We start from the raw sequence: 26,251 nt of genomic DNA, 5'->3' as shown, positions 1-26,251 counted from the left end.
GGGAGAAGAGTAAACTTTGAGTGCTTTTCTATGGGTCCATGAAACAATCTATTTTTTCCTTCCCTGAGTTATGTTAGCATTTATAAACACAAGTAATATGATCAGATCTCTCTTTGATCTGAAAGAGGAGAGCCGAGATCTTTACCTAAAATGACATAACCCCAAAGGAAAAAGACCAAAATGTCAGTTATAAACCGGAGAGTCTAGTCCCGATTCTGCGTTTAACCTGGGCAAACCACTACTGTTCCGAATCTCTTGGAGATGAGTCATGAGTCAATCCAGCACTAACAGACCTTGCTAAGGAAACCATACACAAAACGAAAAGACAACGTGCAAAATGGGAGAAAATATTTGCAACCAATGCGACCGATGAGGGCTTAATTTCCAAAATATACAAACAGCTTGTATAGGTCAATAACAAAAAAACGAACAACCCAATAAAAAAAATGGGCATTAGGGACTTCTCTGGTGGTCCAGTGGGTAAGACTCCGTGCTCCCAATGTAGGGGGCCGGGGTTCGACCCCTGGTCGGGGAACTAGTTCCTGCATGCATGCCACAACTAAGAGTCTGCATGCCGCAACTAAAGATCCCGCATGCCGCAACTAAGACCCGGCGCAGCCAAAAATAAATAATAATAAATAAATAAATATTTTTAAAAAATGTGTGTGTTGTAGGTGTACAGAATCTTAAAGAAAAAGGGCAGAAAACTAAATAGACATTTCTCTAAAGAAGACATACAGATGGCCAATAGGCATGTGAAAAGATGCTCAACATCACTAATTATTAGAGAAATGCAAATCAAAACTACAATGATGTATCACCTTATACCAGTCAAAATGGCCATCATCAAAAAGTCTACAAGGGAATTCCCTGGTGGTCCAGTGGTTAGGACTCAGTGTTCTCACTACCGGGGCCCTGGGTTTGATCCCTGGTCCGGGAACTAAGATCCTGCAAGCCATGCGGTGCAGCCAAAACAATTTAAAAGTCTACAAATAATAAATGCTGGAGAGGGTGTGGAGAAAAGGGAACCCTCCTATACTGTTGGTGGGAATGTAAACTGGTGCAGCCACTATGGAGGTTTCTTAAAAAACTAAAAATACAGCTACCATATGATCCAGCGATCCTACTCCTGGGCATATATCTGGAGAAAACTGTAATTCGAAAAGATACATACACCCCAGTGTTCATAGCAGCACTATTTACAATAGCCAAGATATGGAAGCAATTGGAATATCCATCAACAGATGAATGGATAAAGATGTGGTGCATATATATAATGGAATATTACTCAGCCATAAGTAAGAATAAAATAATGCCATTTGCAGCAACATGGATGGACCTAGACATTATCATACTGAGCGAAGTAAGTCAGACAGAGAAAGACAAGTATCATATGATATCACTTATGTGGAACCTAAAAAATGATACAAATGAACTTATTTATAAAACAAAAAAAGACTCACAGACATAGAAAACAAACTTATGGTTACCAAAGGCGAAAGGGTGGGGAGGGATAAATTAGGAGTTTAGGATTAGCAGATACAAACTACTATTAACAAAACAGATAAACAACAAGGACCTCCTGTATGGCACAGGGAACTATATTTAATATCTTGTAATAAACTGAAATGGAAAAACAAAACAAAAGAAAGAAAAGAACTTGCTGCTAGAAACTCAGCTGAAAACATGCCTTCCAGCTCCTGATTCTATTATCAATTCTGGAGCTTTATTTTTGCATCTGTACCATAACCTACTTACTAGGTAGAGCCTATCAGAAACAGAACTCATCTACTGCTCCTCAGAGGAAATGGAACTGGTGGGATAAAACCTTGCATTCAATGATGACCCCCTCAAAACACACACCCTCACATATGTATACTATTTCAGAGTTTCTCTCTACTTAAGGCAGACGTGAGGCTGGGGAGAGGGCACCTACCATAGGCTTCCTCGATGAGGCCACAGTAGGGATTGACCCCTGAGCCACTGCGCTTGCCCTCTTGCTCTCCGAGCCGAAGGATGTTCTCCAGTCCATTGAGGGCGACTTGCACAATCTTTGAATCCATCACAGTCAGCAAGTCGCACAGGGGTTTGATGCAGCCCAGGGAGACCAGGTACCTGAGGGGCAGAGACCAGGTAAGTTCTAAATTAAGACAAGGCAAGGGAGGTGCCAGGAAGGTGCTACGGGGCCTCTGGGTCTCCCTCACACACATCAATGCTCTCAGCAATTCACTCTGACTGAGCTTTCATAACCACCCATCCTTTACCTCAATCTCATCACCCTCCCAATGCTACTGGTTTAGTTCATTTCCATGTAGAAGGCTGCCATGGATTCCTCCTCTTTGTCTCTAATGTCTCCTTGCTGCAGTATTACCTACTTTGAACACATCATTTCCCTGCCTAAAATTTCTGTAGTCCCAGCTCTACAGTCATAACAATACAATCTGGCTCCTAACCTTTTCTAGCTTCCCCTCTCATTATTCCCGTCCGAGAATATTACATTCCAGTCAAACAGTAAAGGTCTCCAGGTTTCTGATTTTTGTACCTTTACTTATGCTTTCTCCTGTCCAAAATGCCATTTACAACCCTGTATCCTCAAAAGCTTCACTCAGTGGCTATCCTTTTCTCCTAAGGTTTTATTTATAATGAATATATTCCCCTTCCTAAGCTACAAGCTGAAGGCAAGGCACTTCTCCAATTCCCACCACTCCTACTCAAGTTGATAATGGAAACCAAAATCAGAGAGTATCCTCGCACAAAATAGCTTTCCTATTTGCTTCTCCCAAGTATCACTGCCAAAAATGATTTCCCAAAGAAGCTGCTCTGAATGAGCCATAGCATGGTTCTCTTTCATTTGTATGGATAATTGAGAATTACACAGATTTAAATTCTCTTGAGGGTAGAAAGAGGCAGAGGAGAGAGATATCTGTGTCATAAGTTTCCATTCTCCAGGAGGGAAAAGAGGTACATGGTTTATAGGAATATACTTCAGATTCCCATGCTACACTCTAGCAGCTCACCAGTTAAACCCTACTGGACAGGGGCAGACCTATCCCACAAAAGGCAGTTTAGAGGTCACATGTGAACTGTGAGCCAAGAGGTAGAGTACACATATCACTCAAGACGATGGGAAAGGACTGTGATACCTGATTTGTTCAGGGGTTCCTCCTGAGGTGGCATTGGTGATGGCCCAGGCTGCCTCTTTCCTTGTACGGAACTCTGCTTTCTGAAGGATTTCAATCAACACAGGGAAGATATTTGCATCTATGACAGCCTGAGAAGAAATGGGGGGTGGAGGGTGGGGTGTGGGGGAAGAAAGAAAGTCACTTCAAGAAGGGTAAGCAAATCCAGACCCCAAATCAGCTAAAAGATTAAGACATCTTCCCCTTCCTGAAAGTTCTTTTCACATAGGTAAGATGCTACAGAGGAACCTGGCTTCTGTTACACAGAATCTTTGACTGATAGCATCCATTGACCCCAATTTAAAAAGGGAAATAATTTTTTTCTTCTAGAGGGCAATATCCCACAATGTCTCATGTTCCCAGGCCTTTCTACCTGCTGCCCCCCCGCCGACTTCCCTCCTGCTTGTTCTACCTGTATCTGAGCCCTGTTGCCAGCAGTGATATTTGAAATGGTCCAACAAGCTTCCTTTCGGATTGACTCCTTGGAGCTGCTCAGCAAGTGGAGGAGGCAAGGGAGGGCTGAACAGTTAAGAATGACCTAGAACACCAAAAGCACAGGCAACAAAAGAAAAATTAGATAAACTGGACTTAAAATCAAAATTTTAAACTTTTGGGTACCAAAAGACACCATCAACATAGTGAATTACACAAATCACAGAATGGGAGAAAGTATATACATATCATATATCTGATAAGGATTAATATCCAGAATATACAAAAAAAATTTTTTTTAAATGCAGGTGGCCAATAGGCACATGAAAAGATGCCAAACATCACTAATCATTAGGGAAATGCAAATCAAAACCTCAGTGAGATACAACTTCACGCTTATTAGAATAGTTATCCTTAAAAAATCCAGGCCATGCAAGTGTTGGTAAAGATGCGGAGAAATTGGAACCCGGTACACTGCTGGTGGGAATGTAAAATGGCACAGCCATTACACTGTTTTGTGTGCAAAACAGTATGGTGGTTCCTCAAAATCTTAAACATAAAATTACCATGTGATCCAATAATTCCACCTCTGGATATATACCCAGAAGAACTGAAAGCAGGGACTCAAACAGATACTTGTATGCCAATACTCAATGCAGCATTATTCATACTAGCCAAAAGGTGGAAGCAACCCAAGTGTCTACCAATAGATGAATAAATAAACCAAATGTAGCATATGCACACTTGGAATATTATCTAGCCACAGAAAGGAATGAAGGTGTGACATGCTAAAATATGGATGAACCTTGAAAACATTATGCTAAGTGAAATAAGCTGAAACAAAAGGACAAATATATATGGTTCGGCTTATATGAGGTAACTAGAGTAGTCAAACTCCTAAGAGACAGAAAGTAGTATGGTGGTTACCAAAGGATGGGCGGGGGGGGGGGGGGGGAAATGGGAAGTTATTATTTAAAGGGTACAGAGTTTCAGTTTGGAATGATGCAAAATGGTGGAGATGGATGGCGATGATGGTTGAATAAAAATGTGAATGTACTTAATGCCAGTGAACTATACTTAAAAATCGTAAAAACAGAAAAAGTTATGAATATCTGTACACACAGGCACACGCGTGCACACACAAACACAAAAGAATGACCTAGAAAATGAGTGTGGGCTTGAGTGAGACTGCTCACCTGTAAGAAATTTGTTAAGAATTCCACAGAATTATACAAACTACTCAAGACACAAAGAATACTCAGATCTCTAGCCTTTGAACAGAGAAACACTGTATACTGTGCTCTCAATGGAAGTGTTACTAACAGGAGAGTAACATGAGACATGGGATCCTAAAGGTCTAGGAAGTAGGGGTGAGGTTCCATAGCTTTTAGTATTTCAAAGGTACCATAACTCAAAATCTGTTAACAATTACTTTACAATGTCCCAGGTAGTGAGTCAGGTTATTCCATTTAGTTTTTCTTCAATAGCACCCAATGGATGATGACTTGCTTCCAATTTATAGAAAAAAATGAAGGCAACCAAGTTGCCCCCAAATAATACAGAAAGTGGCAGAGCTGGAATTTTTCACTCAAGCCTATGCTTTCTCTCCTAGATCATGTTGCCTCCTACCAGGACCAAAGTCTGTGGCAGGGAAGGATTTTGTCCATAGACAGCTCTCCTCCTCCTCCTTACCTGGGTCTGGATGTCATCCCCGGTGACGATGTTACCCACAGCTCTCAGAGCAGGAGAAGCCACTTTGTTATCGTTGTGCCTACAGAGGAGGGCGATCTGATCAGTAGAGGGCCAGCACATGGCATTCAACTCGGCTGACCACCAAGGCCAGCAGCACTCATGGCTCCAGACCTTTGGATAGGGCAGCAGACTGCTGACTGCAGTTCTGAGCTTGGAGAAGCTTAGGGAATCTGTACCCTTTCTAACTGAGATCACTCACATTAGAAGCTCAACCAATCTCCGGCAGACTCCAGAGTCTATGACTGCCTGGATCTTCTCGTTGGGGCCATCAGACAGATAAGAAAGGGCCCAGCAAGCATCTGCCAGCAAGTCTGAGTCGCTGCTGAAGAGTAGGCGAGACAGCACAGGCAAACAGGGGGAGACCTGTTGGAAGCAGAGAGAGAGGGACTCAGGCAGACATGGTTACATCATCTCTACCACTAACCCTAAAATTGCTGAGCCCTCCTCTACTAAGTAAGTCTAAGATCTGGAGATTTCTACTACATTAAACCATCAGGCCCACATTTTCACTTTACCATCCAGGCATATGAGATCACCTACTTCATTGACGACTGCCTTTTTCAGTTTCCCAAGGATGAGACTCGGAGGGTTCCCCAAAGACTTGAAAACTCCCATATCAAAATTCCCCCATATGAAGGAACCTGCTTTCACTCAGGAATTGGTAAGAAGCTCTCTTGGAACTTCCCTGGTGGCGCAGTGGATAAGACTCGGTGCTCCTAATGCAGGGGGCCCAGGTTCAATCCCTGGTCAGGGCACTAGATCCCACATGCATGCCACAACTAAGGAGCCCGCCTGCCACAACTAAGACCCAGTGCAACCAGATAAATAAATAAAGTATTAAAAAAAGAAAAAAAAAAAAAAAAGAGAAGCTCTCTTACCTTTGCAAACTCTGGGGGTGGGTTCTTGCCTCGGCACAGGTTTGACAGGGCCCAGACTGCATTCCGTGTCATTGTCAGTCGTGTGGACTTGGTAAGCAGCCTGAAGGGGACAGCAAAGCCAGATCCTGAGCAATGATGCTCTTTGCATAGAGCTGTTGCCTACGAACCCCAGGAGCAAATCCAATCAGACCCCTAAGACTCTAGCAGCCTGTTTCTTCCTACCCATAGATTTAAGTTAAGTGAGCCTGTTTGGCCCAGGAGGCCGACCTACATCTTCACAGAGGATTAGGACCAGCTATGGCTTATTAAGACCATAGCTAATAAGGACAAACAGAGGGCTGGACTGTGAGTAAGCACGCTAAACGTTTAAGATAGGACATACTGTGCCCCTAACTGTGGCCACAAGTTCTAAACAAGAGTATTGTTGTCTTTGGAAATAAAAGCTGAAAGTTTAGTGTGAGGGCTTTAACCATGCACTGTGGAATGATTTTCTATGACAGACCCAAGAAGTAGTTATAATAGTAGCCTATGAGATTGTGGCCTCTCAAGAAAAGCTCCTCCCTCTGTTTTGGTTTAGATGTAGCTCTACTATAAGGGTACAGAGGAAGGGATGGGAGCATCCAGATGACTCTGCAAGGGGTCTTAGATCTGTGGCTTACAACAGAGCTCTCCAATGTACTAGGCATAAACCCATAGCAAATCAATGCATTCCGTAGAGAAGGTTAGATGCTTCCAGATGGGCTAGTCCTTGCTCTCTCCTCTGGCTCAACAATGAGACAGGTATGACCAACATGAGATTCTACAGTGCTACAAAGTGAGGAAGCACAAGACACAGACCAGTGACACAATCTTCTTACTCTCAAAAGATACTATCTTTTACTCTGGCAATGAGAATGCACTTTTATCATTTTTGTATTCACTCATCGTCTTAAGGTAAACTGCTCCCCAAAGATCTGCCACATGGCTGCTAGAAAGATACCCCAGGTGCAGATGATAATAATTACTCACGTTAGCAAAGGATTAAGGATGGAACAGTTCAAGACGTAATCTCGGCAAACGGAGCTGTCTCCAGCTATGTTTCCCAGTGCCCAGACTGCCTAAAAAAGGGATGATGGAACTGTCACCCACAGAGCCTAGTGGCTTCTGTGAGTACTTTATGCTCACAACTACAGAGTGACACCCACCAGTAACCAGGACAAACACCCCATCAAGACCTGAAACACACTAAATAAGCTCAGGTACCCTCCTTGTTAAAACTGAGCACTTGCTCTATGAGGACTTTTTCTCTAAGAGTTCCTGGTTCATTGGGGAAGGCAGGCTGACATTGTACTGCAGCCAGAGAAGCCAGACCAAGACCTCCTTATCCCCACCCCCCAGAAAAGGAGAAAATGATGGGAAAATTGCATTCTTGTAGCCTCATAGGACCAACCCTATATGTAGTAATATAGGAAAAAACCCTAGTACCACTCTCCACTTCTATCCAACCAGTGGAAGAAATGGAAGTTGGGTTTTTATGATCTGTAGGTGCTGAGAAATGGGTATTGTGGTGTCTTTTTTCCAGCACCACCTCCGATGCCCAATGTGTGGAGTTTTTTCTACACCAACAACCAATTCTCTGATACCAACTGGGTCAATTCAGTTAAATTCTGACACTAACTCGGGTTAGGGCAGATCCCACAGGCTAGGGGCTCAGTCCCACAGGACTGCCCTCAAGTTAGATGCTAGCTGCAATTTCCAGGTGCTACCCATACTTCTTACCAACTGGCTATAAATTCAGGAGTTCCACAATCTCCTCCTCAGGTTCAATAATTCACTAGAATGATTCACAGAACTCAAGAAAACACTTCACTTACGTTTACCAGTTTACTGTAATATATACAACTCAGAAGAGCTAAATGGAAGAGATGCACAGGGCAAGGTATGGGTTGAGGAGTGGGGTTGCACAGAACTTCCAAGCCCTCTCCAGGCACGTCACCTTCCCAGCACACTGAGTGTTCACCAACCCAGAAGCTCTCTGAATCTCACTGTTCAAGCCTTTTTATAACCCAATCTCTAGCCCCTCTAACCTCCCTGGGGAGGGTGGGGTGGAGGGGTGGGAAGAGTAGGGGTGGGAAGAGTGGGGGTGGGAAGAGTGGGGGTGGGGTGGGGCTGAGAGTTCCTATCCTCTAATCCTAAATTTGGTCTTTCTGATGACTAGACCTCCCTTCCTGAAGCTATCTAGGGACCCACCCAGAGTCACCGCATTAGCACAGACTCAGGTGTGTCCCAAAGGGGCTCTTTAGGAATAACAAAAGGCACTTCTATCACTAAGAAAAACCCAATGTTTTTAGGAGCTCTTTGCTCTTAACCTCTTAACTGGGGATAAGAACAAAATATACTTTTTATTATACCACTGGTACCATCAAGAATTAAGTCGGGGTTTCCCTGGTGGCGCAGTGGTTGAGAGTCCGCCTGCCGATGCAGTGGACACGGGTTCATGCCCCGGTCCGGGAAGATCCCACATGCCGTGGAGCAGCTAGGCCCGTGAGCCATGGCCGCTGAGACTGCGCATCCGGAGCCTGTGCTCCGCAACGGGAGAGGCCACAACAGTGAGAGGCCCGTGTACCGCAAAAAATAAATAAATAAATAAATAAATAAATAAATAAATAAATAAATAAATAAATAAATAAATAAATAAATAAAAGAATTAAGTCAAATTTGGGCATTACCTGTTCCTGTACATCCTCAAAGTCCGAGTTAAGCAGCTCTATAAAAATGGGGACAGCCCCTGCTTCAATGACAATTTTGGTCTGCTGAGAGGTTCCAGAGGCAATGTTTGTTAGAGCCCAGGCAGCTTCAAACTGAAAGTGAGATTAAAGCCATGAGTGAGAGGTCATTCCAGATGAGCAGCCGTGCCTACTAGCTGGCTCAGAGCAATAAGCCTCCTGCCCCTGACTTAAAAACAAAAACGAAAAACCACACAAGCCTTTCCCTGTCCACCGTTAAATGACAGGAAGAGGCACTGGCAGTGATATAACGTAATGGGAAGACAGAATTGGGCTTCCATGGTCCCAGGTCTAGTCCTGCACCACAGCACCCACGAGTCCTTTGGCAAGTCACGTTTTTATTTCCCGAGCTTCACTTTATTCATCTCTGAAACCAGGATAAGAGTGAGATGGGTCTCTAAAAGTCCCTTTCAGCCAAGTTTCTAATAAGTTCCAGTGGATTGACTCATTACCCATTTGTGAGAAGAGAGACCCAGAAAAGCTAAATGGTTCACCTCAGGGTTAGAAGTGGACTAGAACCTCTAGGGTTGGCCCAAAAGTTCATTCAGGTTTTTCTGTAACATCTTATGGAAAAACCCGAACGAACTTTTTGGCTAACCCAATGTATTTATATTTATAATTTATAATATAACCTCTGAATAATCAGTCTGTCATATTCTGGTATCTTTCCTCTGAGATTGTTTTAGGGAAGAGTTTGTGGGTCTCTTATTTGATTGAGGTCAAGACCTCTGAGGTAACAGCATCTCTTAAATGTTCCCTCAATATCTCGTCTATATCCTACGAGATGTGTCTGTAGAAACATGCCACTACAATTTCTGGGCAAAAGGGCTTTCATCTGGTAACTCTCCACCCCAGGCCTCACCTGTAATGTACAATTCTCATTCCTCTTCAGAAACTCCACAAACCGATCCACCACTCCTGGAGTATTGATAACTTCATCTATTGGAGGACTAGGTTCTGGAAGAGGGAGAGGAAAAGTCAGGAGAGGCTTTGGCTAATGCTTTCATGGGGGTAAGTCCACCATCCTTCCTAGATACTCCTGACCATCCTTCTAAACATTCCCAAACTCCCTTTTGGTGAGGTAGTTTTAACAATAGCTGGTCATGGGGCTTCCCTGGTGGCGCAGTGGTTGAGAATCTGCCTGCCAATGCAGGGGACACGGGTTCGATCCCTGGCCCAGGAAGATCCCACATGCCATGGAGCAACTAAGCCCGTGCGCCGCAACTACTGAGCCCGCGTGCCGCGACTACTGAAGGCTGTGCACCGCAACTACTGAAGCCTGCGCACCTAGAGCCTGTGCTCCACAACGAGAGGAGCCACCACAATGAGAAGCCCATGCACTGCAACGAAGAGTAGCCCCTGCTCACCACAACCAGAGAAAGCCCGCGCGCGACAACGAAGACCCAATGCAGCCATAAATAAATAAATAAATAAATAAATAAATAAATAAATAAGTAAGTAAGTAAGTAAGTAAGTAAGTAAATAAATAAATAAGTAAATAAATAAGTAAATATATATATATATATATATAAGAAAAAACAATAGCGGGTCATTTTTGAACTGTAAAAAATAGCTGAGATGCCAAAGAGTAAAGCCAATCCTAATTTAACTATGCTCACCTTTGGCTTCCTAAACCTAAGCAAGTAACTAACCTTACTTACCTAAGCAAGTAAAGAATTAAGGGAGAGAAGACCAAGGGAGGAGCAACCCTACCCTAAACACTGCCCTTCCAAGACCAGCATTCTTTTCTTGGGAGGAAGAAAAGTCAGGGAATATTTTTCCCATCATACATCAAATTTTTACTGAGCACAAACTATATGCCAGACATGGTTCTGGGTACCGAGGATACAGGAGTGAACAAAACCAAAAGTCTATGCCGTCGTAGAGCTTATACCCTTGTGATGAGAAATATCCTGTTATGTTAGAAGGCAGTAAGTGTAATAGGAAAAAAAAAAGAATAGGTAGGGTGGGGTAAGGAGACAAAAAAGGCTGCAGGGGTGGGGGGAGCTGCAATTTCTGATAGCGTGTCAGGGTAGGCTTTACTGAGAAGGCAGGATCTGATCATAGAAATGTAGCAGCTGTCACACAGTTATCTGCAAGTAAAGGATATCAGGCAGAGGAAATAGTGCAAAGGTAAGAATGTGCCTGGCTTGTCCAAGGACACCAAAGCCAGTAGGGCTACAGCAGAATGAGTGAAAGGGAGTAGTTGATGAGGTCAGTGAGAAGAAACAAGATGCTAAAGTCATGCAGGGCCCCCTGCGGAAGACTAGGCTTTGTACCTTTGGAGAGCAGTTTCCGGAATTTCTGTGTGGTTGCTAACTGCAGGTCAGAATCATCAGAAAAGAGCATCTCCACCATCTCTCTTGTGATCACGCTCTCCTAGAACATAAAACAGGTTCACGACTTTGCAAACCAATACTAGAGCCAGATATGAGCCCATAATCCTGTTTGGAATCCTGCTTTCTAAAGACTTGAGGGCAAGAGGAAGGGGTAACAGCAGGCTCAGAAGGTGTTTAATCCACAGCTGCTTCAAGCTGGAACATTTGGAAGTGATTCTTATCCTCTGAGGCAACTGATAGCCTCCCTTAAATGTTTCCTCTGGTGTTTCCATCAGAGATGAATCCTTATTGACTCCGTAAGTTGACCAGCTACAGAAGGGCCCACAGAATAAAGAGCTTAGCATGGTTGTTGGTAAAGCTAACTAGATGATGTGAACTGACCAATCTCTGTTCTGTAGAAGCAGGTACTTTCCAAGCTTGCCTGGGAAGCTTGCAAGGGTCTTACCCCAGTGGTAGAGCTCACATAGGAGTCCATGAGGAGACTATCGAACATGGCGGCTTCTTCATTAATCAGCTCCACATTTCTCCGTTTAAAAAGCTGAAAATAAAGAGAAGAGATGGTGGTAAGACTTCTTACCGAAACAAAGAAAACAAAGTATGACCCAATGTTAAATTATGGCATAACTGTCAAGGAATGCTACTGTATGAGAAAATGCCAAGCTTAATATACTGATATGGAAAGACATTCAAGGGCTTTACTTTCTATGTTATAGATTGTTTACATTTTTGGAGAACATTTTTATAAGCAAAAAAAAAAATCTTTTAAAATTCCCGTGCCCTTTGTATAAAAGATGATGCATATAAAAGGCTGTGAAGGAAAGAAATAATGGTAAAGCAAAAGGGTGGGCAAAAGCAGTTTAGCATCTAGACCTGGGCAAGGAACCAATTTGGTGGTGGCGTGTGGTGCATGGTGCGTGGCAGAGTGTAGACGACGAGGCATTAAAACAGTCTCAGTTCTAGGGAGACTTACAAAGAATGGACTCAAGAAATAGACAAAGAATGGACTCAAGAAATAGAAGTAAGGCAGCCCAGATGGCTGACAAAATTCTTAAAGGGCCAGGCTTGGGGCTGGGCCTTGACAGCCAGATCTAACAGTGACTACCGGGTAAAAACGAGGGGTTAGCACTAGAATGTTATATTGAAGACATAAATGATGTCCAAGTTGTTCTAAATTATGGAAAAGGAACAAGGGACAGTTCTTTCTCAAAGCTTCCAAAATTTCTTTACAACAAAGGAAGCTGGATGAGTGGCCCACAGAGATTAAGCTACTTTCCCAAGAGGAAAGTGAGAGTGCAAGGTGGAGGTCAACCATGGTGGCTGGCCTGTCTCCCTGAAGAGCACGTTTGAGGATACTTGGGCTAACCCACTTGTTGCTCCCGTTTCTGCTTCCGGAGCTGAATGCCCTCCTCCTCTCTTCTTCGCCTCATTTCCTCAGGGTTTAGGGCATTGTTCTTATAGCTCTTCATTCGATAATTGTCTTTCCCTGGGCTCGCCATGGTCTCTGGAAGAAGGGAAGATACAAACATATTGGCAAAGGCTCTTAGGAGGACAGCATTTCCTTCTCACTGGCTTCTTCCCCTACCCACCCTCCCCTTCTCAGGGGGACTCACAGGTTCCCAAGGAGGCCTAATAATCTCAGTAACTGCACCTGACATCTCTAGTACCACCCCCACACAAACAACAACACAACACAAACACCACAGTCTCCTTTAATCATAACAAACTTATTAAGAAAGTGCTATTATAGCAATTGATATAAGCAGAGGACTTAACAGGTGTAGGCCCTGGAGGCAGATTGTGTGGGTTCAAATACCGGCTCTTCTAATTCTTAGCTGTGCAACTTTCAACAAGTTGCTTTAACCTCTATGCCTCAGGAGCTCACCTTTAAAATAGGGATATAATAATTCCTATTTCATAGAGCTGTTAGAAGGATTATACAGCTTAATACATGAAAATGGAGTTGTCAGAAGGATTATATAGCTTAATACATGCAAAGTACTATTTAGAACAACAGGCATATGGTAAATGCTCACAAGCTATGATCACTTCTATGACAAGACAGAAAAGTTGTATGACTTGCCCAATAAACTCAAATATATTTAACCTACCCAGGTGATATACGTTATAGTGTACCCAATTCAGTGGCATACCATGTATTTTTTTTTAATAACTCATGTGGCCACCCATCTATATTTTAAAGAAATTTAAAATTTTATTCTGTAATATTTGCTACATACAAAAAAATGAAACATAATGTAAAGTTACCAAGCAAAATAATACAATGAGCATCTGTTAACTCACCACTAAACTTAAGAACTAGATTATTAATATGCCTGAATCTAGTAGTAGGGTCTTCCCCTATCCCAGGCCCCTCCATCCCCACTCCAACTCCAGCCAAAAGAAAACTGCTATGATGAATTATCATTATCTTTGCTTTTTTTTTTATTAATCACATATATGTTTACCCCTAAATATTATATCATACTATGTTTAGTCTACTGAGAACTGTCGCTCCTTCACTGTTTTTTTTTTTTTTTTTTTTTTTTTGCGGTACGCGGGCCTCTCACTGTTGTGGCCTCTCCCGTTGCAGAGCACAGGCTCCGGACATGCAGGCTCAGCGGCCATGGCTCACGGGCCTAGCTGCTCCGTGGCATGTGGGATCTTCCCGGACCGGGGCACGAACCCATGTCCCCTGCATCGGCAGGCGGACTCTCAACCACTGTGCCACCAGGGAAGCCCCCTCCACTGGGTTTTTAAGATTCACTCATGTTTTTGCATGGAGCTGTATTTCTTTAATTTTTCCTATGTCATATTATTTTACTGTATAAACACATTATAATTTATTTGCATTTCCCTGATGATTAGTGATGTTGAGCATCTTTTTCATGAACCTGTTGGCCATTTATACGTTTGCTTTGTAAAAGTGTCTATTCAGGTTCTTTGCCCATTTTTAATTGCATTATTATTTTTTTTTTTGCTATTGAATTGTGTGAGTTCCTTATATATTTTGGATATTAATCCCTTATCAGATATATGGTTAGCAAATATTTTCTCCCATAGGCTGCCTTTTCACTTTGTGGACCATTTCTTTTGCTGTACAGAAGCTTTTAAGTTTTCTAGTTCAAGCTCTCTCATTTATGTGATCCTACTTATTTATTTTTGCTTTTGTTGCTTGTGCTTTTGGTGTCATACCCAAAAAAATCATTGCCAAGACCAAGGTCTTTTTTCCTGTGTTTTCTTCTAGGAGTTTTAACAGTTTCAGGTCTTACAATTAAGTCTTTAATCTATTTTGAGTTGGCAAATAACATCTTAGTCTTCACTTCCCAGACCCTCTGAAATAGTCTGCAGATCACACTTTGAGAACCGCTGCTCTAAGGAATGAATTGCTGGGTTTAGGCAAGTGAATGTTAAACTTCACCAGATAGTACCACGTTGCCTTCCAACGTGATGCCAGTTCACACTAGCTCAGCAATACGTACCAGGTTCCCACTGATGTATATCCTATTACTCAGAATTATCACTTTTGCCAATCTAATGAGTATAAGGTACTTCACCGGGATAATGATTTGCATTACTAATAGGGTTAGATTTTATGTTTATTAGCCATGTTCCCCTTTCTGTGAAAAATGTCTGTTTATGGTACTTAGAATATTTTTCTATTGAATTACTTGTCCTTTGCTTATTGATTTATAGTTCTTTAGATATTCTAGTTATTAACCATTTGTTAGTTATTTGTATTACAAATATCTTTTAGGAGTTTGTATCTTTTCATTTTTTGCAATTTTCACTTTATGGAGTTCTTAATTATAATGCAGTTAAATTTTTCTTTAATACTTAGCTTTTTCTGTGTGTCTTGTTTAATAAATCCTTTCACACTCTCAGGGTCAGAAAGATACCCTCTCATGTCTTCTGAAAGTTTTAAAGCTTGCCCTTTACATGCCGGTGTTTCATATACCTGAAATTTGATTATTTGTGTGTGTATAAGCTTTAGGAAGTTAACACAAAGTCTGAATATTAATGACTTAGGTACACAGGTTAGGGAAAAAAAAAGAAAGGAGAGAGAAATCATACAGCAGAGAGAACCAACAAGGCAAAACTGGGAACTTTCAAAAGATGAAAAATAGTCAAGTCTCTGGTGAGATTTCTCAAGAACAAAAGAGGACACAAATAATGTTAGGTAACTAAGATTGAAAAGTGAATATGAGCAACTTTATGCTAGCTAACATGTCTGAAAAGACAAATTCCTAGAATAATATAACTTGCCAAAAGTGACTCAAACAGAATGTGACTAGCCTTATAACCATTAAATATACTGAATCAACACTAAAGAATATTCCCACAAGGAAAATGCCAGGGGCTTCCCTGGTGGCGCAGTGGTTGAGAGTCTGCCTGCCGATGCAGGCGACATGGGTTCATGCCCCGGTCTGGGAAGATCCCACATGCCGCGGAGCGGCTGGGCCCGTGAGCCATGGCCGCTGAGCCTGCGCGTCCGGAGCCTGTGCTCCGCAACGGGAGAGGCCACAGCAGTGAGAGGCCTGCGTAGCGCAAAAAAAAAAAAAAAAAGAAAAAAAAAAGAAAATGCCAGGTTTAAGTTGTTTTACAAATGAGGTTTTTTAAAAAATAAATTTATTTATTTATTTATTTATTTTGGGCTGCACTGGGTCTTCGTTGCTGTGCGCGAGCTTTCTCTAGTTGTGGTGAGCAGGGGCTACTCTTCATTGCAGTGTGCGGGCTTCTCATTGCAGTGGCTTCTCTTGTTGCACAGCACGGGCTCCTAGGTGCGTGGGCTTTAGTAGTTGTGGCTCGCAGGCTCTAGAGCTTAGGCTCAGTAGTTGTGGCATGGGCTTAGGTGCTCCGTGGCATGTGGGATCTTCCCGGACTGGGGCCCAGGGCTCAAACCTGTGTCCCCTGCATTGGCAGGTGGATTCTATTTTTTTTTTTTTTTGTGGTGCGCAGACCTCTCACTGTTGTGGCCTCTCCCGTTGCGGAGCACAGGCTCTGGATGCGCAGGCTCAGCGGCCATGGCTCACGGGCCCAGCCGCTCCACGGCATGTGGGATCTTCCCGGATCGGGGCACGAACCCATATCCCCTGCATCGGCAGGCGGACTCTCAACCACTGCACCACCAGGGAAGCCCTGGATTCTATTTTTAATTAATTAATTAATCAATTAATTTTTGGCAGTGTTGGGTCTTCGTTGCTGCACATGGGCTTTCCCTAGTTGCGGTGAATGGGGGCTATTCTTTGTTGCGGTATGCGGGCTTCTCACTGCGGTGGCTTCTCTTGTTGCGGAGCACAGGCTCTAGGTGCGCGGGCTTCAGTAGTTGTAGCACGTGGGCTCAGTAGTTGTAGCTCGTGGGCTCTAGAGCGCAGGCTCAGTAGTTATGGCGCGTGGGCTTAGTTGCTCCGCAGCACGTGGGATCTTCCCAGACCAGGGCTTGAACCCCTGTGCCCTGCATTGGCAGGTGGATTCTTAAACACTGCGCCACCAGGGAAGTCCTGGGCTTTCTTTTTTTTCCATAAATTTATTTATTTTATTTATTTTTGGCTGTGTTCGGTCTCCGTTGCTGCACGTGGGCTTTCTCTAGTTGCGGTGAGCGGGGGCTACTCTTTGTTGCAGTGCACGGGCTTCTCACTGCAGTGGCTTCTCTTGTTGTGGAGCATGGGCTCTAGGCGTGCGGGCTTCAGTAGTTGTGGCAGGCGGGCTCCTTAGTTGTGGGCTTAGTTGCTCCACGGCATGTGGGATCTTCCTGGATCAGGGATCGAACCTGTATCCCCTGCACTGGCAAGCATATTCTTAACCACTGTGCCACCAGGGAAGTACCGGAAAGGACATTCTTTTGATAACAATACCAAAGAAGGATAATATGAGAAGGTCCTATACTTTTCCTATATCACTTATGAACAAAGATACAAAAATTCTAAATAATATTAGAGGGAGGTGGGGGAGAGATAAATTAGGAGTTTGGGATTAACATACACATACTACTATATATAAAGTAGGTACACAACAAAGACCTGTAGTTCACTGTATAGCACAGTGCACTACACTCAGTATTTTGTAGTAACCTATAATGGAAAAGAATCTGAGAAAAAATATACATATATATATATATGTATAACTGAATCACTTTGCTGTACACTTGAAACTAACACATTGTAAATTAACTATACTTCAATAAAAAATAAAATAAAATAAAAAAGAAGATAATGGAATAACATCATTAACTGTACTGAAAAAAACTGCCAAACTAGAATTCTATGCCCAATGAAAACACTTTCAAAAATGAAAGTGAAATAGACTTTTTCAGACAAAAGCTGCGACTGTCTCTAGCAGACCTGCACTAAAGAAATGCTAAAGTTGTTCAAGCAGAAAGGAAATGATACCAGAAGGTAACTCAGATCTTCACAAAAGGAAGAATACTAGAAATGGTAAGAAGTAGGTACATATACAATAACTTTTCCATTAAAAAAATTTCCTTAAACCTAAGAAGATAAAATGAGAATTATAAAAAATAATCCAAAAGACATCAGGTAAAGAGGGAAAAAAGAATCAAGAACATACGACAAATAGAAAACAAACTCATTTCCAGAGTTACAACATTATAATATTCAAATGTCCAGTTTTTAATTTAAAAAAAATTACAAGGCATACAAGGAAAGAGGGAAGTATGGTCCATTCAAAGGCACAAAATAAATGGACAGAAACTTTCCCTGAGGAAGCCCAGACACTGGACAAACTAAGACAAAGACTTTCAAACAACTGTCTTAAATACACTCCAAGAGTTAAGGGGAAAATATGGACAAACAACTAAAGGAAATCAGGAAAACAATGCTGAACAAAATAAGAATATCAACAATAGAAAAGGAACCATGGGGGCTTCCCTGGTGGCGCAGTGGTTGAGAGTCTGCCTGCCGATGCAGGGGACACGGGTTCGTGCCCCGGTCTGGGAAGATCCCACATGCTGCGGAGCAGCTGGGCCCGTGAGCCATGGCCTCTGGGCCTGCGTGTCCGGAGCCTGTGCTCCGCGGCGGGAGAGGCCACAACAGTGAGAGGCCCACGTATCGCAAAAAAAAGAAAAAAAAAGAAAAGAAAAGGAAAGGAACCAAAGAGAAGTTCTAGAGTTGAAAAGTATAATAACTGAAATGAAGAATTTACTAGAGGGGTTCAACAGCAGATCTGAGCAGGCAACAGACAGAAGTAGCAGGCTTGAAGACAGGAAAATTGAAATTATGCAGTCTGAGAAGAAAGGGAAGAAGAATGAAGAAAAGTGAACAGAACCTAAGGGTCCATGGAACTCCAACAAGCAAATCACAATATATGCATTTAGGGAGTCAAACAAATGGGAGGGAAAGGGAAAAAGAATTCTGAAGAGATAATGGCAGAAAATTTCCTAAATTTAATATAAGACATGAATGTACACATAAAGATACCCAATTAATCATGAGAAAAATTCAGACCCACATCTAGATACATAATCAAACTGTTGAGAGCCAAAGACAAAAAGAAAATCTTGAAAGCAGTAAGGAAGAAGTGACTCATCACATATAAGCCAACTTCTCATCACAAACCATGAAGTCCAGAAGGCACTGAGATTTTTAAAGTGCTAGAAGAAAAAACTGTCAAAGAATTCTGTATCTGACAAAACTGTCCTTCAAAAACAAGGGAGAAACTAAGACATTCTCAGATAAAAGCTGAGAGAGTTTGTTAACCACTAGACTTGCTCTATAAGAAATGCTAAAAGGGAGTCCTTCAAGTTGAAAATGAAAGGAAATGAAAGGACACTACACAGTAACTTGAAGCCAGTAAAGGTTAACTACATGGGGAAATACAAAAGCCAGTACTATAGGATTTTTGGGTTGTAATGCCACTTTTTATTTCCTACATGATTTAAAAGAAAAACATATAAAATAATTATAAACCGATGCTATTGGGCATACAATATATAAAGATATAATCTGTGACAGCAACAACATAAAGAGGGGATTGGAGCTGTACAGGAACAAAGTTTTTGTATGCTCCTGAAGTTAAGTTGGTATCAATCCAAACTACATTGTTATAAATTTGGGATGTTAAATGTAATCCCCATGGTAACCACAATCTCTATATATAAATACATATACACACACAAAATAAAAATTAAAAATATACACAAAGGAAATGAGAAGGGAATGAAAACAATTCACTACAAGAAACCAACTAAATACAAAAGGCAGTAATAGAGGAAGAAAGGGAGAAAAAAAGCCTAAGACGGGCTTCCCTGGTGGCGCAGTGGTTGGGAGTCCGCCTGCCGATGCAGGGGACACGGGTTCGTGCCCCGGTCCGGGAAGATCCCACATGCCACGGAGCGGCTGGGCCTGTGAGCCATGGCCGCTGAGCCTGCGCGTCCGGAGCATGTGCTCCGCAATGGGAGAGGCCACAACAGCAAGAGGCCCGCGTACCGCAAAACAAAAAAGCCTAAGACATATAGAAAAAAAGAACAAAATGGCAGAAGTCCTTCCTTACCAGTAATTACATTATACATTTTTTTTTTTTTGGCTGTGCCATGTGGTTCAGGAATCTTAGTTCCTCAACCAGGAATAAAACCTGGGCCCCCAGCAGTGGAAGCACAGAGTCCTAACCACTGGACCACCAGGGAACTCCTGAGTAATTACATTATACTTAAATGGATTAAACTCTCCAGTCAAAAGGCAGAGGTTGGCAGAGGATTAAAAAAACATGATCCAACTATATGCTGTCTGCAAAGACTTACTGTATATCCCAAAATGCAAACAAGCTGAAAGTAAATGGATTAAAAAAGATATTTATGCAAATGGTAACCAAAAGAGAGCTGGGATGGCTATACTACTATCAGATAAAAAATTTTAAGTCAAAAACTGTTACAAGAGTCAAAGGAGGACATTTACTGATAAAAGTGTCAATTCATCAAGAAGATATAACAATTATAAATGCACCACCTAGAGCCCCAAAATATATAAAGCAAACACTGACAGAAGTGAAGGGAAAAACAGTTCTACAGTAACATTTGGAGACTTCAATACACCACTTTCAATAATGAATAGAACCTAGACAGAATATCAATAAGGAAATAGAAGTCTTTAACATTATAAATCATGTAGACCCAAAAGACATATAGAACACTCCCACCCAACAACAGCAGAAAACGGCTTCTCAAGTGTGCATGGAACGTTCTCCAAGACAGACCGTGTTAAGCCATAGTCTCAACAGATTCTAAAAGATTGAAATCAGACAAATTATCTTCCTTCACCACATGGAATGAAGCTAGAAATAAATAACAGAAGGAAACTAGAAAATTCACAAATATGTGGAAACTACAGACTCTTAAATAATAAAGTCGGAGAACTCACACTTCCTGATTTCATAACTCACTACAAAGCTATAGTAATCAAAACTGTGTGGTACTGGCATAAGGATAAACATATAGATCAATGGAATATAATTGATAGAAAAGAAAAGAAAAAAAGAATTGACAGAATAGAACAGAGTCCAGAAATAAACTCACACATCCACAGCCAGCCAACTGATCTTTGACAAGATGTCAAGTCCATTCAATGGAGTAAGAATAGTCTCTTCAACAAAAGGTGCTGGGACAACTAAATGTTCAGATCCAAAAGAATGAAGTTAGATCCCTAGCTTACACCATACATAAAACTCAAAATAGATCAACAACCTAAATAAACAAGCTAAGACTATAAAACTCTTAGAATAAAACATAGGGGTGGGACTTCCGTGGTGGTGCAGTGGTTAAGAATCCGCCTGCCAATGCAGGGAACAAGGGTTCGAGCCCTGGTCCGGGAAGATCCCACATGCCGCGGAGCAACTGAGCCCATGCACCACAACTACTGAGCCTGCACTCTAGAGCTCGCAAGCCACAACTACTGAGCCCACGTGCCACAACTACTGAAGCCTGCATGCCTAGAGTCCATGCTCCACAACAAGAGAAGCCACCACAATGAGAAGCCTGCACACCCAAGGAAGAGTAGCCCCTGCTCACCGCAACTAGAGAAAGCCCGTGCACAGCAATGAAGACCCAACGCAGCCAAAAATAAATACATAAATATATATATATATAAATAATAATAATGGTCAAAATGGTGAATTATATTTTACCACAAAAGACTTTTTAATTGCAGCATATGTCCTCCATTTAAATCTAACATACAATCCCGGTTTTAACTTTTTTTTTTTTTTTAACATTCTGTATTTGTTTATTTGCATTCATTCATCACAGGGCCAATTATATTAACTATATTTTCTTATTTTCTGTGTTCCTGATGTTCTGGCACTTGGGGCCTTACAAACCCAGGAGAGACTGCCACTCCCATGGCTAGCTAACTCCCACAGATAACAATCGTGCTTAAGAGCATGCCTTTGCAAAGGAACCAATCCAGAGACATATCTACTTTATCTTGCCTGTACACCCAGGAGGCAATATTCCAGTGCTTCAATCATCCCAGGGCCCAAAAAGTAGTAGGCAACTAGAGACTACTCTCATAGCCCAAAGCCCTCCAGAATTATTCAAATTAGCCAGTCCTAAACTGTTTACTCTGCCCTGACTTCACTTTCCCTCTGAAACTCCAGGCTCTGGCCTAAACCTTCTGCTTGCTCCTGCTCCTTCTGCCTCCTGACCACCCTGGTGTCTTCCTCTGTTACCCTGTGTGGCCAGTGGTGACCCACTTCCCACTCCCTGACCACCCCACCCCAGCCAGACCTGTGAGTATAATAAACTTCTTCCTTACAAACCTCATTCTTGTTTCCTCCTGTGGCCTCAGTGACTTTATCATACCTTACTCAATATTTACATTTTAAAAACAATCTCATTATTTTAAAAAACTGATAAAAGTGAAGGTGATAATGTTGAAGTATGAGTAGAGGAAGCATTACCAACTTGGTTCTTTCTCCCTTTATAGGCATTTCTCATCCTCTAAATTTCTCATCTGAAACAGTTAATAGAAGTATTGCAAAAGGGATGAAAAATAAGTTTTATAGGCACACAGAAGGGATAATTAACTCTAATATTGCCTGTTTTCTGGAGTGGTTGGGGTGATCATGATGAGAGTTTAAAAAGAAAGCTCCCAAAGGCAAGATTGGGGCTGGTTCTTCAAGCAGGAGATCACCTTGAGGACACAAATGGAATAAGAAAGTACATAAATGTGAGGGGGGAAAGTAGTCTATTAAGAGAATCTGAGTGAAAAAGAGATATAGAATGGAAGTTGAGGAGAGAGCTGAAATAAGGAAATGAAACTTCAGAGAAAGTGCCTCTGTTCATTCTGGAAAGTAGCTAGGCAAACCAATAGCAGCAGCAGGGTCTTACAAGGTGCAAGTTTCCACATCCACTTGGCAAAGCCCAAGTCCATTTACTGTTTAAAAGTTCTAGGGGGCTGCAGTGGCCTCCCTCTGGGGTCCCTGATTACCCCTATGCCTGGAAACAAATAGGCACAGGACAAATTTCTAAAGGCAGCACTGTGGACTGCTCTCGCCCATTACCTGACATGGTTTTTCATGACTCTGAGCCTGGACTCTCCCAGAGGGCTCTCTTCCTTCAAGAAGAGCTGACAGTGAAGCTGGAAGGAGAATCAGGCTGTACTTCTTTAGTCACCATGGTGACAAGAAACCATCACAAATATGTGCTTATGACTTCACTGGAGAAGCCAAGCAGGAGGTTAGATTGGAAGGAGGAACATTTGCAGAAGCACATCTGGAATCAGCAACCAAAGGAATGCTGGACTCTCATTCAGGGACTATCAGGCAGAGGGCTTTTTTCATCATGCTCTCCCTTACTTGCTGAGCCCAGATCAAGAAATCCACAATACAAATATATCAATACCTTTTCAAGCATCTGACTGTCTCAGGTAGCCTTTGAGTTTTCTTAGTCAAGGAACTCTCTCAAAGTGAATAGGTCCCTGAAGTTGTACCTCTCATTTCTAGGAAATAACTAGCTAATGTTGCCTTGCATTTTCTAAGCTTTGAGAACCAAGGGACTCGCAATAAAAATACAAAATAAGTACGGACCCTGTTATGGCCTGAATTGTACTCCATCCCCCACCAATTCATATGTTGAAGTCTTAAACCCTAATACCCCAAAATGTGACTATATTTGGAGATAGCGTCTTTAAAAAGATGATTACAGTTAAATGAGGATACTGGAGTAAGGCGTAATCCAATATGACGAGTGCCCATATAAGAGAAGATTAAGATACAGATGCACTTAGAGGGACAACACCATGTGAACATGAAAACAGCCATTTGTAAACCAAAGAGAGATGTCTCAGAAGAAGCCAACCCTGCTAACATCTTGATCTTGGATTTCTAGCCTCCAGAACTATGAGAGAATAAATTTTTGTTGTTTAAGCCACCCAGTCTGTGGTACCTTGCAGTCTTAGCAAATTAATACAGGCCCTAATTGATAGATGAATAACATGAGTCTCAAGTCACACACTAAGGGAATAGCTAGATTACTGCAGTATTCCATTTAATCAATGGTATGTTTAAAATTTTCAGATTCATAAATTTTTTAAAATTATGCACATTTTCTTAGAAAAAGGCATACTACATATAGCCAGCTTTCCTGTGTATGGGATGGGAATGATATTACGACAGCTGCTGGCTCTAGGACTCTGCAAACCAAAGTCTTACATTCATGGTCTGTATTTAACACCATGAAGCAGTCAGTCTGCCTTTTAAAATTATTTCTCAGGGGAATCCCCTGGCAGTCCAGTGGTTAGGACTCCACACTTTCACTGCCAAGGGCCCAGGTTCAATCCCCGGTCTGGAACTAAGATCCCACAAGCCGCATGGTGTGGCAAATAAATAAACAAATAAACAAACAAATAAATTCTCTTGTCCTGGTGCTAAACTGAGTGGGGGCTCCTCTTTGCAGAGGGCAAGTTTCTAATAAAATGTACCTTCCCAGGCACAGAAAACGAGCTAAACTTAATGCCTCTTACTTCAGGAATGTAAGAAAACTGATTCCTCCCAGAGTGAAATGGCTTTTTTCAGCCGGCCTCTCTTACTTCTCACTAGGAATTTTCTACCAAATGTGCATCAGTGTAAGATGCCTGAGTTAAAACATTGGCCACATGCCAGTTAATTAAAAAGGAAGAGCTAAGAGTGTACTGGGATATAGAATCTCTCTGTAGATATAATCTCCAATCTTCACAACAATCCTGAGAATCCATTTTACAGTCAAGAAAAATGAGACACAGAGGGTAAGTGACAAGCCAGGAAGCTAATAAGTCAACCCTGATCTAGTTGGTCCCAAACTCCAGGTTCATTTCCTGAAAAGGGAAGCAATTGGTAACAGCAAATCCATCAATATATGTGCTGCCAAAGGGAGCACAACAGCAAATCCATCATAATTCTGGGTTGGGGACTGCTCTGTTACCAATAAACAAATCTGCTCCCATTCCAGAATTTCAGTTAACCACAAACTCAGATGCCTTAAAAGGTAAAGAGGTTAATGGTTTTTTTTTTTTTTTTTGGCTGTGCTTCACTGTGGGATCCTAGTTCCCGGACCAGGGATTGAACCCAGGCCACGGAAGTGAAAGTGCTGGGTCCTAACCACTGGACCGCCAGGGAATTCCCAAGAAGTTAATGATTTTTTTTTTTTTAGATTTATTATTTATTTATTTAATTTATTTTGGGCTGCGTCAGGTCTTAGTTGCAGCACATGGGATCTTCGTTGTGGTGCACGGGCTTCTCTCTAGTTGTGGTGTGCGGGTTTCCTCTTCTCTAGTTGTGGTGTGCAGGCCCCAGGGCACGCGGGCTCTCTAGTTGAGGTGTGCAGGCTTAGTTGCCCTGCAGCCTGTGGGATCTTAGTTCCCTGACCAGGGGTCAAACCCGTGTCCCCTGCATTGTAAGGCGGATTCTTTACCACTGGACCACCAGGGGTGTCCTGAAGTTAATGATTTTTTTTTTTTTTTTTTTTTTTTGCGGTATGTGGCCATCTCACTGTTGTGGCTTCTCCTGTTCTGGAGCACAGGCTCCGGACGCACAGGCTCAGCGGCCATGGCTCACGGGCCTAGCCGCTCCACGGCATGTGGGATCTTCCCGGACTGGGGCACGAACCCGTGTCCCCTGCATTGGCAGGCGGACTCTCAACCACTGCGCCACCAGGGAAGCCCAGTTAATGATTTTTAACGGGACAGTTATAATAGGACAACAGGGATTGCGCTCACACTCAATTTTCATAACATTGTGCCAGCCAAACAAAATTTAATTTTAACAAGGGCTAGGGTGAAATCAGCTGTTAAACAGCCCTTGGTTTGAGGACAATAATTACATAAACCCCAGCACCATGCTTCCCTTTTTTTTTTTTTTTTTTTTTTTTGCGGTAGGCGGGCCTCTCACTGTTGTGGCCTCTCCCGTTGCGGAGCACAGGCTCCGGACGCGCAGGCTCAGCGGCCATGGCTCACGGGCCCAGCCGCTCCGCGGCATGTGGGATTTTCCTGGACCGGGGCACAAACCCGTATCCCCTGCATCGGCAGGCGGACTCTCAACCCCTGCGCCACCAGGGAAGCCCTCCCTTTTTAAAAAATGTTTTCATACACAAGATCTAGCTGACCTCTACAACAATGAGAAAGATTAGTCAATTAGGAGCATATCCACTTAACAGCTAGGGAACCAGGTTCAGAGGTACTGTGACTTGCACAAGATCATTTAGCTATCAAGTTGTGAAGCTGGGACTGAGATCTAGACCCTTTAATTCCATAGGCCTTCTCTTTTCATCCAACCTCGGAGAACAACTTCTTTTCGTTCTCTGATAAGACACATAATTCTATTCAATTTGGCTCCTGGGCTCCTGCCTTTAGACTAGGTTCTATCCATCTTGATCTATTTACTCACAGTCATTTTAACTTAAGAATTACTGACTACTGACTAATTTT

General features: G+C 42.4%; 1 protein-coding gene across 2 annotated transcripts in view; it reads right to left on the bottom strand.

Annotated features, from left to right (window-relative positions):
- The window catches only part of KPNA6 (karyopherin subunit alpha 6), a 51,185-nt gene that overhangs the window by 5,217 nt on the left and 19,717 nt on the right, over window positions 1–26,251 (bottom strand). For both annotated transcript variants that reach the window (XM_082611893.1, XM_082611894.1), the window contains exons 2-13: window positions 12,713–12,846; window positions 11,791–11,883; window positions 11,286–11,385; window positions 9,869–9,963; window positions 8,950–9,081; window positions 7,250–7,338; window positions 6,242–6,341; window positions 5,563–5,726; window positions 5,304–5,382; window positions 3,592–3,717; window positions 3,144–3,271; window positions 1,937–2,115 (exon numbers count right to left, since the gene is read on the bottom strand). In XM_082611893.1, coding sequence (XP_082468019.1) covers window positions 1,937–2,115; window positions 3,144–3,271; window positions 3,592–3,717; window positions 5,304–5,382; window positions 5,563–5,726; window positions 6,242–6,341; window positions 7,250–7,338; window positions 8,950–9,081; window positions 9,869–9,963; window positions 11,286–11,385; window positions 11,791–11,883; window positions 12,713–12,846 — 1,419 coding nt within the window. The remainder of the gene's footprint in view (window positions 1–1,936; window positions 2,116–3,143; window positions 3,272–3,591; window positions 3,718–5,303; window positions 5,383–5,562; window positions 5,727–6,241; window positions 6,342–7,249; window positions 7,339–8,949; window positions 9,082–9,868; window positions 9,964–11,285; window positions 11,386–11,790; window positions 11,884–12,712; window positions 12,847–26,251) is intronic.

This window comes from Mesoplodon mirus (genome assembly GCF_964341445.2).
Source record: "Mesoplodon mirus genome assembly, chromosome: 3".
Taxonomy (NCBI): Eukaryota; Metazoa; Chordata; class Mammalia; order Artiodactyla; family Ziphiidae; genus Mesoplodon; species Mesoplodon mirus.
The sequence above is the reverse complement of the archived record's forward strand: the minus strand, read 5'-3'. Positions and strand labels throughout refer to the sequence as shown.